The sequence below is a fragment of the Amblyomma americanum genome, chromosome 1 (assembly GCF_052857255.1).
Source record: "Amblyomma americanum isolate KBUSLIRL-KWMA chromosome 1, ASM5285725v1, whole genome shotgun sequence".
In the NCBI taxonomy this organism is placed as follows: domain Eukaryota; kingdom Metazoa; phylum Arthropoda; class Arachnida; order Ixodida; family Ixodidae; genus Amblyomma; species Amblyomma americanum.
This window is the reverse complement of record NC_135497.1, coordinates 234,869,035-234,890,580: the sequence shown is the minus strand read 5'-3', so window position 1 is coordinate 234,890,580 and position 21,546 is coordinate 234,869,035. Positions and strand designations below refer to the sequence as shown.

Below are 21,546 nucleotides of genomic sequence, written 5' to 3'. Positions count from 1 at the left end.
TATCAGAAGTTAGCGAAATTTATCACGCTGTATTGATAGAAGCCATGACACCACTTTTGAGGGGCTTTGGGGTAAGTGTGGCATTGACGCTTAGGACGTCGCCAATGGAACAACTGCTGTCTCTATATTACGTTGACAAGAGAGCGGGTGCTGTGAGGCAGCTTCGCATGCCTGCACGAAATGCCGAGATGACTTGCGACACTCCATGGTAGTGGATACGTCGCTTATGCAGCCTTGACCTCTAAAGGTCTGAGAATAATAGGAACAATACAATTACTGCACAGGCACTACCGTTGCAAGAACTGCTACGTCACCTGTGACTGCGAGTATAGCGTTCGTGATTTTATATTTCTTTTAGATTAGGATGGCGCAATCGTCAATGTCCAACACTAAGGCACCGAGCAGGTCCTCTGCCACTGCTCTCTATTCGGAATCTAACCCGTGCCTCCTTGTGCGGCAGGGTAGAGGGCCGACTCAAGATGCGGCTTTCTGCTGACGCCAACATCCCAGGAAAATTTCTTTTAGCTTTCTTTGGCCCCGAAAGATCCCAGACCACACAAATACCTTGAGGGATCTGCCCCTATGAAGTGCGTATAGGCACTCTGTGCTTGAGTTTTATGAACATCGAACTTTGTTTTCCTTTTCGGTTTTCTTCATATTCATAAGGCTGCCGAGCAGACATAGGGCTCGTAAACCTTCAGTGCCTTACCATTACCACCTCCCTCCGCACTCCTGAAACTGCCACTCGGCTGCTGTGTTTTATCCGCTTTTCCAACCGCCCTCCATTCATGCTCCTGAAGTCGCGGAAGGAGCAATGAAACGGGGTCGCTCCGAACGGCAAATAGCTCTTTAGTAACATAAGTGAATGTAGAAACCTCTGCATCTTACCTTTCATTGAATTGCTTTCTCTCTCTCTAGTCGATCATGGCACGAAAGTATCACTCCTGCTCACAAAAAGAGGAAAACAAGGGCCGAAGCACCGAGTTAATTTAATTTCGCTGTTCGCGCCTTTGAAGCAGCCGTGGCTTCACAAATCTCAGCCAACCGAGAGGATATGAGGACACGTTAATGGCACCCACCATTTGTTGAGAATTCTCACAAAGATAATCCAATGCATTTTTTTTTTTTCACAATTGATCGCGAAGGTCGGTGAACACACCGCGAATATTCTGATGGCGGAATCGTGAACTAAACAAGTACAGCATCACGCTCAGCAACCATTACACAGGTCTGCAGTTGTTTTTTATTCACTGAAAAAGTGGTAACCGCTAACGACGTCACAGCGTTGCGTTCACCTCGCGCCGTTTCCTTTTCCCCGCCGGTGGGGCCCGTCCGTGGACGTGGCGTGTGCACCGCGGCCTGGTGCCCGTGGCTTGCCTCACCGGGCGCGGGTCGTCTGCGCGTGGTGCGCCCGGCCCTTCGCGGGGCTGGCCCGGCTCTTGTGCGTTTATGAGAGCGCGGGGCTGCCGCGCGCATGGGTTCGCGTTGCCCCCCCTCGCAGCGGCGCTCTCTTAAGCGGCGACAAGGCGGCAGAAAAGCTTGACGTCAGTGGCTTTTGCACACGGGACGCCGTTGCCCCTCGCGCCTCGCGCGCGCCGACCGTCCGGCCGGCGAGCCGCCCCGTTCAGCTCAGCGCGGCGAGGGATTCAATCCAGTCCGCAGGCGGCCGCGCTCTCTCCACCGACGCCCCCGAGAAGCGAGTCCCCCTCTGGGAGGAGCGACGGCAGTAGCGCGCACCCGCACGCACGCACCAACGGCGGCGCGAAAAAGAGCAGCGGCGAAAACTTTTTAGGCGACCCGGCGTGTAATCGATTTGATGCCGTCCGAGTTGCGAGCGCGGCGACAACCCTTTGAAGCCACTCCTCGGTCCCGAGATTAACTTATTTCCTCTGCTTCAGCGGAGGAGAGGCGCGGCTACCGAACGAGACGGTGCGCGTTGCGGCGAAAACAAACAAGGTACAGAGTAAACACACGCCGAAGTGCGGAGTAGGCAACTGACTCGCCTGCCGGACATCGAAACAAGCAGAGGTGGTCCAACACCAGGAGTCTCCGGCGAGAATACTCGACTGACAATAGAGAGCGCACGGGAGGACTGCTAAACAAGGCCCAGGAAAGAAAAGAAAGAGACTTGGGCGTCATGAACGAGTCGGTGATAACGGTGAAGCTCCAGCGTGGAGATGGCACCTCGTGGGGCTTCCGGCTCGCCGGCGGCAAAGACTTTGGATACCCGCTCTCCATTCAACGGGTAAGTGGGACTTTGTTCTTCGCAGATCCGAATAACATCCGGAGGCCGCCCCCCGGCTGACCGACTGTGCGTTCCGAGAAACCGAGGCAGTCTGTTTTACCTGAAATCAACCAGGAGCCGGGAGGTATCCCCGCAGCCGAGCCTGGCGTTCGTCTTTCCCGCCGTGCACGGCGGACCGACCGCTTGGCTCGGACAGCGGGCGCTAAATTCAGAACGCCCTTGTGCAATTTCTCAGAGGACGCGTGTGCCCTCTGTGCGCTTAACAGACGGGAACACGAGAGAGAAAAAAAAAAAAACGCGAGGATGGTGTGTCCTGCTGTATGGTTCTTGGGCGCGTCGCAACACGAGTTCAAATGACGCGTCTGACATTTGAGCTTCGTTTGCGGCAATTGTCACTTTTAGTCTAGACAACGCGGAGGAGTACCGTTTTGCGCTCAATGCTGCCAGCCTCATATCACTGAAAGAAGCAAAGATGTGTGGCGTCCGTATCAGCTGTTAAAGCGCCAGGTTTGCTCGGTGAGTAACGACGGCAGCTGATCGGTATTCGTTTATCGCGCTTGGAGCGCAGAAAGATATTTCGGCAGCAGTCTACACAATGGCTGCTCCCAGCGAGGTTCTGACTCTGTTTCACCGCATACATCCATGCAATGTTTGTCGTATACATATTATGTAAACTGAATTAATGCTTCTTGTAGGAATCCATTTTGAAACGTTTCTAAACTAATCGTGGGCGAGGGCGTTCCCATTTCAGTCACCTGGCATGAAGGGCATATTGTTTAAGATACTGAACAAAGTCTGCAATATGTGGCAGTCCATTCTTACTAATGGGCAGGGTTTTCTCTATTTTTCTTTTGTGTTAACCCATCCCAATCGCTTCTTCTTTGTGTTGCTTCCGCCTCGGCCAGGAGCATTTTGAGAAACCTTCTTATGAACGTGTCCCGAATAAAGCTCCTTATTCGACTGCTTCAAATTTTACCCGATCGAGAGCTCCCATCTTTCTGATAAGGTACACTCCGACAAAAAAAATGGAAGCGCCACAAAGGAAGATAATCCATCTGCAGTTATTTTAAAGATAACTCAGGCCAAATATATACACTTACCAGGAGGTTGCAGAGCGAGGTGCTCCCGCTAAAGTCTTTCCCACCCGTTTGTATTGGCGCATCGCCAAGGGGAGGCTTCCATGCCATCTTGTGAGTGATTTACGGTCTTTGAATACTGCAGTTTTCCGTCATGGGAACGCAACGCGGATATTCATTCTCCCTTCATCTCGTTTTCCGCGAAACCTATGGTACTGCGCGTTTAGTGCCTAATGAATTCATCTGGCTGGTATTAATTTTTTGAGGTCGCTGAAAATATTAGGGATAAAAATCGCTGTCGTTAACCTACCAGCCACGGATCGTGTGCGAGACAAACCTTAGGCAGATGGCGTGTTCCAGACCATGCCTATTCCGAGGCATAGACAGCTTCCACAAAGCGAGCCGTCGTGCACTCGGCGATGCGTGGAGGTGACGCCACGTTAATCAAAGCCACTTCACATCCGTTCGGTGCTTGAAAACTTCTGGATATTGAAATTGTCTGCTGGCTTACATTAAGCTCACATGCTTCTCTGATTACCTGCAAGTACTGAAGTCCGCATTGAATTCGGAATTTTCTAGTTCCCAGTGACTCAGGGAGGGTTAAAAAGAGGAAGGAGGGTCGGAGGTATTCGTTACATCCAGACCGCCTCGTACTCTAGCGTAAACTGGCGCTTACACTTTTCGCTGGCATTTAGCAGCGCTAGCCCCACGTGACGCCTCGAGTATCTTAAACACTGATGAAGCCGGAAGCGCATGTGAGCTGTGCGCCATCTGTGTCAGAAACTTTCCAGGCCACTGCGACAGTGATTGGACCCTGTGGCGAGGCTGTTAAGTGACGCCCTTGAGGTTCTAGAGGCGCACGAGAATAGAACAGAGGGACACTCCCTCGAGCGTGCAGAACATCGTGGCGCCCGCAGCAGCACAATCAGGCGGCTTGACGACTACTCGGTCGTGCATGCACTGGTCTGGCAGCTACTGACAAAAATTCGTTCATTGCTCATTTGCGCGCCTCTAAATGATTTGTTCCAGTTGGGTGAACTGACAGAATACAACTGCCACATCTCTGCCCCTGATATCACGCTCATCGCTTTGTGAAAAAAAAAAAAAACAGAATCACAGGCGAGGTAATGTGGGACATGCTCGTACGAGACGCTCGGCTGCATGGGAGAGCGGATTGACGCGCAGTGTAATGGAGTACAGCTTCGATATGATAAGAAAACAATGCACAGGGAACAATTAGTGCGCCGATATATAGAGGGGCAAAGAGAGGTGGCTGGAAAGTGTAGGCGAGGCAGCTTCGATGAGGCCAGCAGGTTTATTCTCAGAATGACATTTCGTGCTCCGGTGCAGATAAGTGAGCATATCTGGAGTTCTGGGGCCGATAAAGACTCCGATTAGAGCGCTCGGAAAGGTTTGTGTGCCCTTTGACCCAGTTTCGAAGCTCTGTATCTGGGTGCTCCGTATTCGCTTGATGGACGCAACTGCCAGCAACTGAACCGCTCATGCTCGACAAGAAGCTTGGGGAGCTTTTTTACGCCGCGAGCCCGCGAAGGCTGTGGCGCTGCAACCGAAGTGCGGCAGGAGAGCGCTGTAGATTTTGCCTTTAAATTACATTGGATTTTCTTATAAAGTTTTCTTTTGTGTTAACGCCTGCACGCCGCTACAAATTAGCTAATATTAGAAGCGAACAATAAGAAGTTGGCCCCATGGGCATTGTCGCCTCACGTCCCTGAATTTTATTTTATTAATGACAAATCTTTCTTTTTCTAAGCGAAAATGAAACAAAAGTGGAGCAGGAAAATTTGCATTGGGAAATGTACAAAACTGGTTAGTGCTTTTTAATATAAAAATTATGTAGTCGATAAATAAAAGGAAACTGATAACTCGACACCTGTACATACATACATACATACATACATACATACATACATACATACATACATACATACATACATACATACATACATACATACATACATACATACATACATACATACATACATACATACATACATACATACATACATACATACATACATACATACATACATACATACATACATACATACATACATACATACATACATACATACATACATACATACATACATACATACATACATACATACAGCCGCCGCCGCCGCCGCGGTGGCTGAGTGGTTATGGCGCTCGGCTGCCGGCCCGAAAGACGCGGGTTCGATCCCGGCCGCGGCGGTCCAATTTCGATGGAGGCGAAATTCTAGAGGCCCGTGTGCTGTGCGATGTCAGAGCACGTAAAAGAACCCCAGGTGGTCGAAATTTCCGGAGCCCTTCACTACGCCGTCTCTCATAGCCTGAGTCGCTTTGGGACGTTAAATCCCCCATAAACCATAAACATACATACATACATACATACATACATACATACATACATACATACATACATACATACATACATACATACATACATACATACATACATACATACATACATACATACATACATACATACATACATACATACATACATACATACATACATACATACATACATACATACATACATACATACATACATACATACATACATACATACATACATACATACATACATACATATAGCTTGTGGAGTTGCAAAGTCATCTGCGTCTCATGAAATGCTCTTGAACACTGCTAGCACCATGTTTTCGCAGTGGTTTCCATGGCACACGTCCAGACAGACCAATTCAGCGCCGTTCGCCGCATAGAACAAGTCGAGCAATCGTAAATGCCAAATAGTCAACGATAGTAATGTACATGTTACCTTCGCGCGAAAGGCCACTACTGGCATACAACGTGTAGCTCAGTTCGTTTTAAAATTCTCAAACTAATCATTGCACGTATACTACCACATGAAGAGCTCATGCACGCAACACGAGATGTGCTCTAGCCTAACCTAACACAGAAAGAGCTCAGAGATAAATGTCATTGTCAGGTTGAAGTATGGAAGTGACATAGTCTGCCGGAGTTCTCGCCCCAATATCCAGATCTAGCCGATCTTTTCATCGACAGTAGTGCCACAAATGGCAGAATATTCTTGGGATGAGAAAGCCAGTAATTAGAACCTTTACAGCAATACCGATGGGCCATTTATGAAAATTTTAGCATGGGAAGTTAGTCCTCTGTATTTCTTCTTGTTTCTCGCAAGAGCGTAGTACTACAGCAGCTCTCCCATTTCCTGCCTCCAACAGACGGTTTAGTCTTTTCTCGACATTGAAAAGTAGCAGATGCTTTCTGCCAACTTCGCTGCAAGATATGCCAGGTGTAAGAGCTTCGAAGGCAGCAGGTAGTGTAAACAGGCGGCTTGAAGCAGGCAAACTAGGCACATGAAATCAAATTTCCCTCAACACATTACCAGCACAAGTCTGACAGCAGTGGAAAAACAATGCTTTAGCAGTGCTGCCTAAGGAGAACAACGCAGAAAGGAGAAAAACACGGGAATATGCTAGACTAGTTTCTCCGAGCGCTCTCTTACTAAGCAAGGTAACAACGCTGCCGACGTGTAGCCTCGAATTTTCGTGTTTTTCTCGTACGCATTCGGACCCTTTCATGTCAACGTAGCAGAATTTTCGTTGTTAAGTGGCTAAGATATCGATTTTAAGCCAGCCAATCAAACACCAGTTTGAATTGCTTTCTGCTAACAACCCCTGCCTGCTGCACAATCGTTTGCATACTAAATAATTGTTTTCTCGAAGAGCACTCCTTTCTCTGCCACAGTGAGCGACGCAAGCAGGTTAGCATCAAAGCTCGGGTCCATGGCGTTTCGTACAGTGCTCTGCCACAGGCAGGACCATAAGCGCTTAAAATGCCAGGTTGTGGGGTGAAAGGGCTCTCCTCTTAGTCGCTGTGTCAATAAAAACTGGAAAGGTAGGGAAACGACCGGAGGCCATGACCATCCCCTTTCCTCTTCCGGGCAACCGTGCACACGACTTTGGGGCAGAGTTCGAGGTTCTTCCTGTTTCCGACTAGGGTCGATCAATATATATATATATATATATATATATATATATATATATATATATATATATATATATATATATATATATATATATATATATATATATATATAATGACGTTCTGCAACAGCCCTTATTTTACATCAGGTCCCAGTATTTATTTCAAGTGGCGCCATATTTTTTAGTCTTTCACAAAGGGATGTTAGAAAAAGGGGGTTAAGAAAGGGAGCTATAGCGTCAAGCAATTTTGTCACGATTTTTGTCCGGCTTCTTCGCTTAGCCTAGCATATAGCCCGACAACGAGCACGAATTTTCGAAGCTCACTGCTGTGTGTTTCTCATGTTCCCTTAGCTCGTGCTCATCGTGAATGCTTGGTCCCTTTATTTAATAAGTTAAATGGTAGATGTCTTCCTTGATTCTCTGATCATACCAATGCGGTGGCCTTGTGGTTTGAGCATTCGCCTCGCATGCAGGAGGTGCGAGGTTCGATCCCCCGTGCCGCTGGGTGCCCGCCGGTGATACAACGGGTGCAAGCTTACCCCTGTGCTGGTATGGGGAGAAATGCGTGTACAATGGGAATTCGACCTCATCCTGTGTAAAGAAAAATACCTTGTGCCATCGCGCTCTTTGGCCAAAGCTGCCCCTGTGCCATAAAAATTCCTCCTCATCATCATAATTTTTAGATAATTGGGTCAATGACGCAGGAGGGGCAGCAATGTGGTCCCCGGGAAGGAAAAGTGTCGAAGGATGCCCCGCTCCAGCATAGCCAAAGGCAGCCCTCAAGGAGTGTTCCAGTCGGCGGCCTGAAGCAGAACGCGGAATCCACGAAGGAGCACAGAATCTGTCTCGGCCCATAATAACTCTGGATTTGAATCCAAAAAGCCTACTGAAGCACGCTTTTTGGTCCGCGGTGCAAGGAAACCTGCTCCGGATCGCCGATTGGAATGCGCCATTATTCTCTAACTGCAAGCTTCGGCTCGTGCTTCTTTCCGCATTGTTTTCTTCGCGTACAGTACGTTCGAAAAAAGCGACAAATTCGATGTAGGCATGACATTGCTTGGTGTTATTCGCTGCTTCTACAATAACGCTTTGCCACTAAGCTGCACGCTCAAAGCAAAATAATCGTATTTATTTTTGTTTTCTGACCGAAGGATTCGGGCTGTACTTTAATCGAGCTAATTCTTGGGACAAAACAAAAGTGAAAAAATAAAAATAAAAAGCACACATGGGCTCAGGATTATGTTTGCCCTGCAATATTACTTCTTCATTCGCGCTGACGGCAAAGCAGGCTGGGCGTTTTCATGCCGGCTTAAGGCCTATTGGTGCCGAAGGATGGACATCACTGGTGACTCAGCGTCCTGTGTCGCCAGGTCGTCTTTTTGCTCGGTCCGAAGAAAACAGAAGCATTGCGACGATAGGAAATTCCATCGGCTCAGTGAGTCACAAAGACGGAGGAAAATAAATAGTGCGCTAGCTTAAAACCGCCGCTTTCACTCAATCCCTCCGAGTGGAGCTTCATTGAAACCGGTTTCAAGATGCGCGGAAAACGGAGCCCACACGCGACCACTGCACTTCACCGTACGCCTGTACATACCGAAAAGGAAAAAGAAAAAGGCAACGCATGACAGGCGTGGTGAAATGTTCGCAAAGTACTTGGAGGGAAGCGTTTCGCAAGATAAATAACGATTATAAAAAAAGCAAAGAAACGAAAAAGACGCCGCAAAGCAATAAAGTTCGGTGCAGGGAAGCAAATGAGCGAAGGCAAGTTATCTGCGAGCCACTCGCATCCAAACTACCATGTGCGTGACGTGGAAGACATTCTTAGCGTTCGGGCTTATGTTGAAAGAGGTTGCAACATCACTGCGGAGTCATCACCACACTGCCAGTAAGCGAAGGCTTCTCGCTTAATTTGCATGCAGACTTCGCTTCGCGTCGGGAAACGAGGAGCCGGAAATAATTTGAAATCCGCGCCCTTTGTCTAGAGGCGGCCTGTAGATTTCCCTTTTATTTTCTGGGAACGTACTGCAAACAACGTTATTCCGGAATGGAGGCACTCGTCTGTAGGAATAAACCGCGAAACTCTCGCGATGATACGACGAAAGATGCCCAACGAACGCCATCAGATTGATTTTGAGTTTATCCTTCGGCATATCGCTATCGCTTGAGTTAACGGAAAGACCAGCGTTCCGCTCGTTTGTGAGCAATGCTCTAGCTGGCACGGCGTGTTAGTGCAAACGTGTGCCCAAACTGACAAGAGCCGCACTTTCGATTAGCGTTCGCGGTTGTTGTCGAAAAAAACTTGCTTCTTTTTCCATCGCGCGTTGGTTTCTGGTCAAGGAGAACTTAGCGCAGCCAATCAAGAGGAATAGCTGATTCCGCTCTCGCCGCGGTCGACTGACGTCCGCGGAAAAACGCGCGAAGCGGCAGAGAGCCCAACCGTCAGAGCTCTGTACTCGCTCGTGGCGCCGTATACGAGGGCCCCCGGGAACACAACTGCGCCATCGCGGATCTTCGCGCATTCCCCAACAGGGGTCCGCTTCCAAGTTGGCGCGGCAGTGCAAAAGGGCACGTCGCAAAACACGGAGCGGGACGCCGCCGCCTCGTCCCTGTTTATTTTCGGGCGGGCCTCCGCCGAGTGGCGCGACCCTTCAACGCGGCCTTCTCCTCTGTCTCTGTCGTCTCGGCACCAGAACACACACGCAAACGCAAAACAAAAGCTTACGCTGAAGAGCCCCCCCTTCTCTCTCACCGCGTCGCATGTGACATCGTCGTAGCGCATGCGCCACCCGCAGCCAGCGCGCAGTATATCAATGTCGACTACAGGTTTGGATCCAAATGTGTGTTGGATTGTCAGTGGCTCCTAAATAAGCCAGAATGTTTGTTTCCGTGCCAGAGATAGAGAGAGAGAGAAAGATAGTGAGATTAAAGGCGGCAAAAGATAACAATTAAGTTAGGAATTAAAAGAAAAAAAGGGAAGGGGGAAGGAGAGGCGAGACAGACTTCGAGAAAGCTGGCAAGGGGGACATGTAAACATAGCGGGAGAGCTTCACAAACACCCCGAAAATACTAGCAGAGTTTAGCGGCCATGCTGTGTTTTCTGCTTGCGTCCGTGCGAACCTCATAAAATTTGGCTTTTCCAGAGCTGCAAGCGCGGCACAGGTCGTTCATTACCGTGCCAAGAGATAAAGGGCTGCCTGTTGAGAAAATAAAATTGTGAGCAGTCATCATTGGCGATGCTCTGGTAGAGAAAACGCTTGGCGCCGAGGAGGTACTACACAATTAGCTCTTGTGTCCATTGGACTTTGTGAAAAAACGGAAAGCAGCGCTGACCCTGAATGTGTTTGTGTTGCATCGCTACGAGCTGGGAGGGTCCAATCGTGTAGATGTTAGAGAATAACAATTAACAGCACTGATGATTCGTTAAATGTTGCAGTGCATCTAGGACTGAGAAATACAGCCCTGGGAACGCATATTTTCGACTCGACTGCCGCCCTAAGCAGCAAAATGAGGGCAGAGTACTGCGAGACCCGGATTTCGCCTGTATTCCTGCGTCCCTCCCCAGCCTTATGTTTGCTTAACATTTACCAAATAGTCAGTTTTCATATTACCGTCAAGCTATTGATGTGTGTAGTTGGAAAACGGGAAACACGTCTAGCAAATACCGAAGGTTAAATGATTGCGTACGCGTGCTTAAGTTACCGCTTTCGAACATTTTAGTTCAACAGCGACTCGATGGAACAGCCACGAAGCGCAGCAAGCGAAAAACGAAACAACGTTAAGCAAAAGTGTTCGCTATCAGCTTTCACCGGGGAAGGCATTGAACCGATACCTGGATCAGCTCATAACGCCCAGAAATATGACGTCATTTTGCATAAGCTATGTATCAGTTGCGTTGCTGCTTTTAGGCCATCTTCGCACTGGTACACGAGCCATATCTCCTTCGCTTGCAAGTCACTATAAGCTTAGGCACCCGCGGCGCCGCGTCGCTCAAGCGAAGGCTCCGACCGTTCGAGGTCGCCTCTTCGCACGAGGCTTAGCGCATACATGCGCGTAATGAGGCCTAATCTGCCGGCGGACGGCTCCAAATGGCCGCTGCGCGATTCCCACAGGAGACACCCTGATGTGCGGTTATCTCTGGGCAAGGTCCGAGGGGAACGTAGAGAGCGGAGACTTCTTCTTTTGTTCTGGGTTCCCCCAAGTGCTGTCTCGAAAGGAACGAACCGAACAGTTTCCAGGCGTGACGTTTAGCTTTTGGACGCAGTGAGGCGAAAGGCAATGTGACTTCGAGGTGGAAGTTATCCAGCTTCGCCTCTCCGCGTCTGTCACAACGCCGTTTTGCAAGCAATACGCTCGTTATCTGCGCAAATGCTTCGGACTAACGAAACACTCGCACCTGGGACGTATAATAATGTTATCTCTCCTTTCGACGTGCTTAGCAGTTACTTTTTTTTTCGACTTCCACGCACATACTTTACCTTCTGACAGCAGAGAACGTGACATCAAGTGCGTCGTTTCCTCTCCAAGCGTATTAGTTTCCACTGCGAGTGCCAGCCGGGATTGCGTTGTGTATCCCATAACCAGTGGAATTCCGCGCCCGTCTGACTGCGAAGCTGCTGCGCGCAACGCGGGTTTCGGGTGTCCATCCGCGAGAACCGCGCGCACTGCCCGGTGTGGGCGCGCACGAACGGCTGTAATGCGTAACATGAGAAAACTTTCAGGGTCGCGGCAATTATTGCTAATTAGGCGGTGCGGCGCGCATTGCGATGCGGCGCGCGGCCACATTAATGAAGCCCGCGGCGCCAATAGGCGCTTTTGTTCGCACGATTACGCGTACTAGGCACGGGACGGGCGGCGACGTCGGCGGCGGGTTCGTTGCGCAACGCAGAGCCCTATACAGGCTTGAAAGCCTGGCAGAAAAAAAAAAAAAATGTTGCATTTCTTTCCTTCGCTGTTGCGCGCGGAGAGTAACGTGCGAATAAGTTGTGAATATGACAAGAATGCCTTAGTTATTATGAGAACATAAATGCAGTGGTCAGCATGTGCTCATTCTCCTTCCTGTATAGAGCTTCGAGGAGATTAATCAAACCCTCTTTCTCTGTACGTCCTTCCGCACGCCTCAACATCAATCACTCCCGAGCTTACATCGCAGGGATCGTTTGTCGCGCAGGGTTTATTTGTCGCATAGAGAGCTCTGAACTCTCAAATGGTCCACGGTTCCTTGCGTCGAGATGTTAGAAGTACAGAAAAAAATCCCACTTTTTCGTGCAAACCCACTAACGGCATAAACTAGAAGGAGAGCCAGGTGCACGTTAATGTAAACTTAGCAGAAGCCCCCTAAAGTTTCCACAAAATTCTCCCCACTTTAGACCATACAGCGGCCGCGGATTAAGGGACTTGCCGTGGTGTGCAGTATGCAAAGCGTCTGCAGCAGCGTTTTCCTGTGCGCTCACTTGTTTACACGCTCTGTTTATACATGCAGCCGTGATTGATTAACAAGGCGCGTCCTTTGCTTTGGTCTCCACGACGAAAGGGACGTTAAGCGCCGCGGACGGCGACCCCACCTCGCTCTACTTTCTCTTTCTTGTAAAGTTTTTCATTTTTTGCACGCTCGTTTGGTTTCGATGCACGCTAATCGGGTCCGTTAACACGCATGCCCCGTCTGAGCGTAAGCAGCCGTGCGCTGATAGCGTATAAAACTGCGCAGGTCGAAGAGAAAAATCGATGCGCAAAGGGGGAAAAAAAAAATGAGACGTTTGCAGGGCCTCCCGGACTCGGCGAGAACGTGGCTTCGAGAGGAGCCGAGAGACTATTCCGGGCGCCCCTAAATATAAGAGGGGCCCCCGCGCATTACACACAGCTGCGAGGGCACCTTTCGAGAGGGCTAGGCGTCGTCTGGGAATTTCTGGGGCTACGTGGAGGCGCCCATAGTTCACCTTATCCTTCCATCCGAGAGTGAAGTGGAGATACTGGGCTACAATTAGCGCGTGGCAAACGCGCAGGGAGTGCCTGCTTGTAAAATTTATTTTGTCTTTGCATCGTGTGTAACTTCAGTTTCAGATCAAACGCAACTATGGCAATCGTTGGCGCCAAATCGCTACTCCAATGGTTATTAAAGACGCGAAAATCATCTCCCAACGGAGAAGCAGCGGCCTTCCGCGTATAGGAGAGCAGCCCTCAGCCTCTAGTCAAGTCGCGGCGTGTAAACAACGACTTGCTAATACACTGAGGCAGTAATGTGTGCAGATCTTTGAAGGCATGCATTAAACGCGACTTGTTTTGTCCCGAAGACGCACTTGAAAGGAGCGAAAAACGTGAGAGGGATTCCTCACTTCGGTTTATCTGGATAAATTTGATCATAAAAATGCGAAGGCAATCGTCTCAAGCATTTTAATAATTTCAGTACATTCTGTAATCAGGCCTTGACTGATGAATTTAAGCTATATATTCGCGCTGCAAGAAAACAAAACAAAAAATAAAATATGGCCTCTCTAAATATGGACCATCTGCCGAAAACCTTGATACAAGCATGCGATTCGAAATGCCTCCCTGCCGTGGGCGGTGGTGTTCCGGTTTTAGCAGATATAATAACGTATAGCGAAGCGTGCGAAGCCCGTTTCAAGGCCAGACACGCGTGTTTCACAGAGAATGACGTGCTAATAACGCTTTGTGTGATATCGTATCTAAATTGGCCAGCGCTAATCGCGGCTTTCGCTCCTGGTCGTTAAAAAAAAAGAGAGAAGGGAAAGAAAGATTAAAAAAAAATAAAGGCCAGCAGAACAAACAACAGGGGCTGACCGGTACCTCTTTCGCTGAGACGTGCGTGCCAAGGAGGGACCCCGTGGTACGCTTCGCGTGATTAGTTCCGTAATTACGCCGACGGAACTGTTCGATTGACGAGAGATACCGCAGAGCACGTTCTCGTTTCGCGGAGCGAGAAAAGAAAAGGAGAACCGTGACAAGCGCAGACATTGTGACCCGCCTATACTCCCGCTTGATAATATCAGTATTTCCCCTAAAAGGTGGCGTTTATGAACTAAATTAAAGCACGAAAGTTAATTAGGCATTAGGTCGATACGGTTATCGCAGAACTTGATCTACGGGCGGTAGAACATCGAGCCCACCCTTTGAGACAGCTGTCGCCATTCCTTAGTAAATGGGTGTCCACCGAAAAATCGAGGCAACATTATGTACACGTGCACGTGCACGCGTATGCATATAGGCACACGTTCTGGATATTACATTATACGCAAAGAATTTCTTGCGTAGGAAGCATTATCCAAGTTTTTCCGACGGCAGAGAAGATTAACTGGAAGCCTAGTCTAAAAACGTCGAAATAAGTGCGAAAAATAGAAAGATAAGTTCGTAACGCCCAGAAATCCAGCTCAATATAGTACACACATTCCCCACAGAGATGTCCGACGCTGAATGAGCCGAACAGCGTGCGAGGGAGGCAAGATGCCCTTGAGGGTTCAGTCGTGCCCTTGCTGCAGTCATAGACAGGCCGCGCAGCGTTGCAGACCGCCAGCGTACTTGCTTGCTATACTGCTGGGCAAATGCCAACGCGCGCACGGCCGTTGTAATCTGAGAAATCCACGTGTACCAAAATTCTCCCTGAGCCGTCACTGTGCCTCAGCGGCTATGGCCTTCAGGTGCTGAGCACGAGTTTGCGGGGAACGAATCCCGGTCACGGCGGCCGCATTTAGATGGACGCGGAGCGCAAAGGACGGCTGCGTACTGATCTTCTTGCTAGCGTTAAAATAAGCCCGGTTTTGGTAATTATTCCGGAACTTCCCCATACAGCGTGCGTCGTAGCACAGTCTTGCTTTGGCACGTAAAAATCTGTTGTCCATCAATTAGAAAACTCCGAACGTCGACGACATTGACGTGCATACTTTTGGTGAAAGAACCATCCTCACGGGAAAGACAAAGAGATTTTTGGCGAAAGAGGCAGGCACGCGTAGATGTCCTTCAAATAGATCCTCCGCAGTGATTTTCAATGAATGCTGGTTAGTAAAATACAGAGACGAACGGGTTAAGAGGTTGCACACTGCGCGGATGTTTCTCAACAATAGAAATCAATGCTGTTTTTATACCTCAAGTCGTGCAGTTGATGGTTGCCCCACTGTAGGGGCAACATAGTGCCGTCGTTGGTTGCGGTTGATACTGAGTTGGGGTTGATGCTGTTGTGCTTACCCACCTCAGAAACAAGTACAGAAAGTAAAATTGCGTAACAACAGGTAGGTCTTACATATGTATTCCCCAAAAGTCTGCGTATGCAACATACACCATTTGCCTTTTGCTAAAATAACCTTTTTAGATATGCAGATGCCTTTCTAGAATGCAGAGATTTCCGCGTATTCAGTGCTTGATTCACTGCTGACGCCTATTTCACCACCTGAGAAGTAGTATAGCCATTTTTGAGGATTCACAGTCTGTTATATGCGTAATGCTTCCCTTGTCACGTGGTAACCCTGCTCTGACGCGCGTGACGCCTAAGTTTGCCCATGCACTTTCACGTTACTTTATTTCGCTACCTCAGTTTACTTTCTGCCGAGCTTTGGGAACTTGTTTCGGTTATTCTTGCTCTGTAAAGAAGTATCAACGAAAGCCCGTTTCAGTCTAATGCAAGAAAAACCATTTCCGGCGAGCGTACCTATGCTTTTTCGATCAAGGCAGGGCGGTTGCTTGCTACGCGCTGCAGTTCAGTTAAAGAAAGGTGTGTAGCTTACAAAATTTACAAGCGCAAATGTCGACACCGTCTGACTCCTTCGTAGGTATGTATAGACACTTTCTACAAAGTAGTGATTGCGATCGTTACTTCGAACATACGTTAATTGGGCTTTAACATTTCGCGAGCGGGCGAGCGGTGCTCTGCCATCTTCAGTAGGTTCGTGGAAGATAAGGGTGCGCTAAAACTTATCAGGGAAAAAAGAGATAGTAAGCAGTAGTTATGGTGGGGGAGTCCGAAAGGAGAGAGTCTAGGCCTCGGAGCCTGTGCCACGTCACAAGAAAACAAACAGACTTTAGCAGGCTACGCTCTGCTCGAGTATCCCTCATGAGCTTTACGAAGCATCCTATTGATTCAACCGTTTCGCTGTCAAGAAAGCTAAGAAGGCCCAGCGGTGTGCTTAGAGGCCGCGGCTGAGCTGTCACGAAGTCGCGGAAGTCGATATACCTAAGAGCGCGGGTGAAAAGGGAGCAAAAATGACAGGAAACCACGAACACGGGCCGGCTTCTTCGCTAAGCAGGCTTTCCTCCCGACTTTGGTGAGCTCCGACGATATCTTACACTTGATATCCCGCTGGCTTAAACGATTATTATAGTGTCGTTTCGTTTCTTCTAAAGAAGAGACCGATAAACGTGTCTGCAGATTAGGAACTTCTCTGTTTATACGATTTAGAAAAAGAAGCAATAAAGATGAAAAAGACAACGACGGGAGAGGGAAAGAAAGATTAAAAAAAAATGAAAAGAAATAAAAGGCATCATGGCGCGCGCGTTGCCATCCGGCAGCGGCCGCCGTGGCGATACAAGGCGACGGCCGCGGCAGCGTCCGTAGGAAATGATACGGCGCGGGCCCAGGCGGAAACGCGGCCAGAATGTTTATGCTTGCCGCCGTGTGTATGTACGCGCATAGGCGAACGGTTTCAGCTGACGTCCGTCGAGTACACGTAATGGTCTCTTCACGAGCGACAACAACTCGCCACGAGGAAACAATCTCTCACCGGCAGAAAGACGCGCCGCTTTCGCTACTGGAATGTGAATCACTATACGCGAACCCGCGAGCACGCGTCCCAAAGCCAAGGAAAAACAAAACAAAACAAGAAACTAGAAAAAAAAGAAAAATAAAACAAGTTTCCACAGCGAGGGCGTCTCGCGTTACGCTGCGAGGGGAGAAAGAGCATGGAAAACGCGTTGGAAACACTGGTTGCACTATGGCTGTTTAGTCACAGCCCGCCGCCGCGCTGTCACGGTCTCCATTTATGGCGTTAGGAAGCGGACTCGATCCGAAGGCCTTGCGTCTTCGGATTCGGATTCACGCTCCTGCCGGAGAAGACGGGAAACGACGCTAGGCTGCGGCGGAATCCTTCGCAAAAGGGACGGGAAGGACGCGGCCGCTCGAAATGACGAAAACCTTCGGGTGATCCCTTGCTAGACGGTTTTACGCTTCGCGCTCGTTAAAGACAATGAGACGCGATGGGGCATGAGCTTGGAGATAGATTTTTTTTTTCGGCGTCAACCAGCAGCCGCTTAGGCTGCCGTGACAAGGTGAAGCAGAATGGCCACACTGATGCCACAAGCAAAGTGCAACTAATGTGCATATCATAAAAATAAATAAATTCAATTCACTCCGCGTTAAAGGCCACTCGATGACTAATGAATTCCCCGTGCTCCTTCTCGTCATTTGTGTTTTCATGAGCACGGAAATGTGCGTACTCAATGCAACCCACCTATGTAGCCCCGACATTCCGCCTAGCTAGTCCTTTTTTTTTTTTTGGAAGCAAAAGTTGACACGGCGCTTGTTCGATTGGCGTTCGTGGTCAGGAATGCCGTTAAAAAACATATAAAGCAAAGACACCCGCGCGCGTGCACGCACTGTTAAAAGCAATAATTCCCTGCACGACACAGCCAAAGTCGTGCAACTGTCAAGCTGCCGGTTGCAACGCGAGCTAAACGGCCCCAACGGGCGCAGCCAGAATTTGTTCTCGGTAATAAATAAGCCTGTCGGCATGCGCCTGTCTCTTGCAAGTAGTCGCCAACGCCGGTCAAGGGAGAACACGTGCAAAACTAAGACGGGGAAGTGTCCCGTTTTTGCTGTGTTTTATAGCTTATTTTGTTACTGTAGAAAACCGCCCCACTAGTACTCTGCGTCTTTCTTCCTCTCTCATAGTTTATATAAGAGTTAAGAGCAAGCGACGGTTTAGTTATACCAGGTGTTCGGGGAAGAATTTAAATAATTAAAAAAATAGTATTTTTGGTGTAAAAATATGGCTTTTGCGCCATAGTATTACCAGCGTTGGCGGACGACGGAAATCCGGCGAATTTTCTGAAGTGATAAGCTGGTTAACTAATTTTTGATAATTAACATTGTAAACTAGTAGAGTTAGACGCCTAGTTGCAATTAGAGATTTGTAGCCGGTAGTTAGTAGTAGTCATAACAGTTTTCAGAATTTCGAAAACGCCATTATCCTTGGCGCTGTGGGTCGACAAAATTTGGCACATCGTGCCAAAATACAAGCGCTTTCGAAAAGTATGCCGGCAAAGCAACTCGGCAGTGCACTTAACTGGTCAAAAAACCCAAATTTTGTCGAGCCATAGCGCCAAGTGTAATCGCGTTTTCGAAATTATAAAAACTGATAAGCCTATTGCTAACGGCCGACTACAAATGTCTGATTGCACCTAGGCGCCTAACTCTAATAGTTTAAAAGTTAATTATTAAAAATTAGTTAACCAGCTTACTACTTGACACGATTCACCGGTTTTCAGGTGTCCGCCATCACTGGTAATACTATGCCGAAAAGGCCATATTTTTGCCTAAAAAAAAACTAAAACTGCATTCCAAACGTTGACACGGAGGAATCATGCATGTGATGTAGACAACACTGCGTTCGTTTCGTACACCAGGTTGCGGGCTAAATTTCTCAAGCAGTGAACTTCCCTTAATCGTCACCGTCAAGTTCTAGGTATCAATACTTATGCAATTAACGTAAGAGTTCATGTAATGTAACCGGCATATGTAAGCAGGAGATGGCTGTCATCGCAACAATGTTGACACCAAGTGGCGAAATTTCTTTCAACGTTCGAAATAAAAACTAGTGCCCATTTCACTGAAGAGCGTAGCTAACGTGAGCATTGTTCGTTAATTGTGGGCCATATGTTAAAAAAAAATTCACGGAACAAATTACAACCTTAGCAAAGGAATCCTCGGGACACATCCCACTGGTTCGGCTAGAACACACGCAGCCCACAGTTTTATCAACTGCGCATCACGGAATCTAAATGAGCATTTTGCAACGAACAGGCATTCAGGACGTTCCATACCGAATTCGCGCGACGCGCTTTCCGCTCAGGAATCCGGAAATTGCGATCTCACAACGTTTGGCTTAAATTGGTCCTCGTGAACGTATGTTCTCACAGTACTGGGATAAATTCCAGGCATTAGTGCAGAGAATTCCCGGCGGCATTTCCATAAACCAGGCTAGCGTCGTTAAACCTGAACGAGCCCCAGTATAGCTGCGACGTCTGCGTGCGACTTCAGTAAATATGGTTTCACATGACATTTCCTGGAAAACGAACACACCTGGAAAGCAGAACGCGCCCTGCGAAAGAAAAAAAAATGAAGAATAGCCTCTCCGCTGACCATCTATACACTCTGTCTACATTTCAAGACCATTAACTTTTAAACTAAACCGTTTAAAGTATACTCGCATCTGCATTGTGTGGTCACAAGCTTGGGAAGCTAGGAACTGAGTTCATTTTTCTTCCTTTCATTTTTTCTGCAAGTGGCGAGCGGGCTAATATCGCAGTCACTGCAAAAAAAAAAAAATCGCATCGCTCATTTTTATCCCTACGCGTCGCATCTGGTCGTCGCGCGGACGGTATAGGCCACCTCCCGAGGGTCTGTCCACAGCGCACCGCGGAATTAAGTGACCTTCTTATGAGAACGTCAGGAGTCACGTACTGTGTCCGGCGCATCAATTTGGAATTCATCATGCTCCCCCAAGGATGCAGCTCAACGACTCGAGACAGAGCATCTCGTAATGCTCGTCCAGGACGCTTACCTGACTCCAACTGCGAAAGCGAGACGCCAGAGGTGGGCCGGACACTTTCGCGACGGCCGAGCCAAAACCGCAAGACAGGTTACGTCGATCCAGTCTTTACTACGCCGGCAGCATATTTGGATGCGAGTGAAATAAATACAGGGGCCCGGCGTTCCAATTTTCTTACCCTTATCAATGTTTTTTTTTTTGGCGCTCATCACGAGAAAACAATGAGGTGTGGTCGGACGCTCTCCTCTCGACTTTCCTCTGAGTACCCCCCCCCCCCCCCCCACACACACCCCTTAAACAAGTGGTTTATACGCCTTGGCTTCAGCTTGCGAAAGCCCGCTAAAGAGAGCGAGAGAGAAAAAAAAAATGTTGTTGGCCTTCAATCCTCCAAGACCAGAGTGCTCCTACAGAAGCCAACGGCCTCGTTAGGCCTACAGCCAATAAAGTTATGAAGATTTCCAGGTGGCCACGACAGTAGTAAACCGCAAAGAAAAAGAAACAACGACAGCTGTGCAAAGAAACCATCGCCGACCACGCCTACAGGACGCACGTGCACGCGCGCCGCTCAACGCCAGCTGCGATAGGGAGAGAGGTTCGAGCATGGTTCCAGTATCGCGATTTTAAATTAACACATTACGACGTCACAGCTCGCGGGTGCAGAGCGAGGCCGCCCGACGCGGAAAGGAACCGGCACGCTCGGATTGAGCCACCGCATGAGCTGTCGAACGCACGCCGAAAAGGCCGCGACCTCCTGCTGCTCGGCCGATGAATGACGCCGCGCCGCAGCCAAGGCCGCCATGCAAATTAAGGCGCTGATAGGATGACGCTTGACGACGCACTCGCGGCTCCGTCGCACTGTCTCGCTGGAGACGCCATCGTGCCAGCTCTTTCCCCTCTCCCTCATCTTCTCCTCCTCTCTGCTTCATTCTTTTCTACCCAACGTAGTGCGTCAGTCCATCTGTCGTGCCCACACAGTGCGCAATGAAGGTAGCGCAACTGCAGCCCTGTTACCTCTCCCACGTTAGCGTGCCCTGGAAGGGGGCAACCCGGAACGCCCGCTGCGCGAGGCCTATTACCAGCTCTAGGTGCGGATGTGGCACTCGCGTGCGGACCGAACTTAGTAAATTGGCGGCGCTTATAGATGTTGGTACGTGGCGCGGAACTCGAGCGGCGTGTTTCGGACAGCACTTCTTCGCTCCCACGCGCGCTTGTTGGTGACGTTCCTGTCGCTGGCTCTTTTTTTTTTTCGGCTTGAGCGCGAAACGCTCCGCTTCATGAGCTTTCATCGGCAGAGTCGACGCCGAGGCCAGCTCTGTACTTGATTTTATCCAGCTTTCGGAACACGGGAGGCTTTACGCCAAATCTCTAACAAAGGCGGGGACCTAAGCGACAACCATATACGCTTTTAAAAGAAAGAGGATGAAGAAGGGAAGGTTCAATCCTATTTAGAGAATGGGAACGGCGTGGAACCGCGCTCGTCGAAA

At 48.9% G+C, this 21,546-nt stretch overlaps 1 protein-coding gene across 6 annotated transcripts in view; it reads left to right on the top strand.

The window, feature by feature from the left end:
• The first annotated feature begins 1,396 nt into the window (after nt 1–1,396).
• Zasp52 (Z band alternatively spliced PDZ-motif protein 52) overlaps nt 1,397–21,546 on the top strand; it is a 74,067-nt gene continuing 53,917 nt past the window's right edge. For 5 of the 6 annotated variants that reach the window (XM_077648738.1, XM_077648737.1, XM_077648736.1 and 2 more), the window contains exon 1: nt 1,572–2,245. In XM_077648738.1, coding sequence (XP_077504864.1) covers nt 2,138–2,245 — 108 coding nt within the window. In that variant the 5' untranslated portion in view covers nt 1,572–2,137. Of the gene's footprint in view, nt 2,246–21,546 lie in introns of all 6 variants that reach the window. The other variant, XM_077648734.1, reaches the window with a different exon arrangement.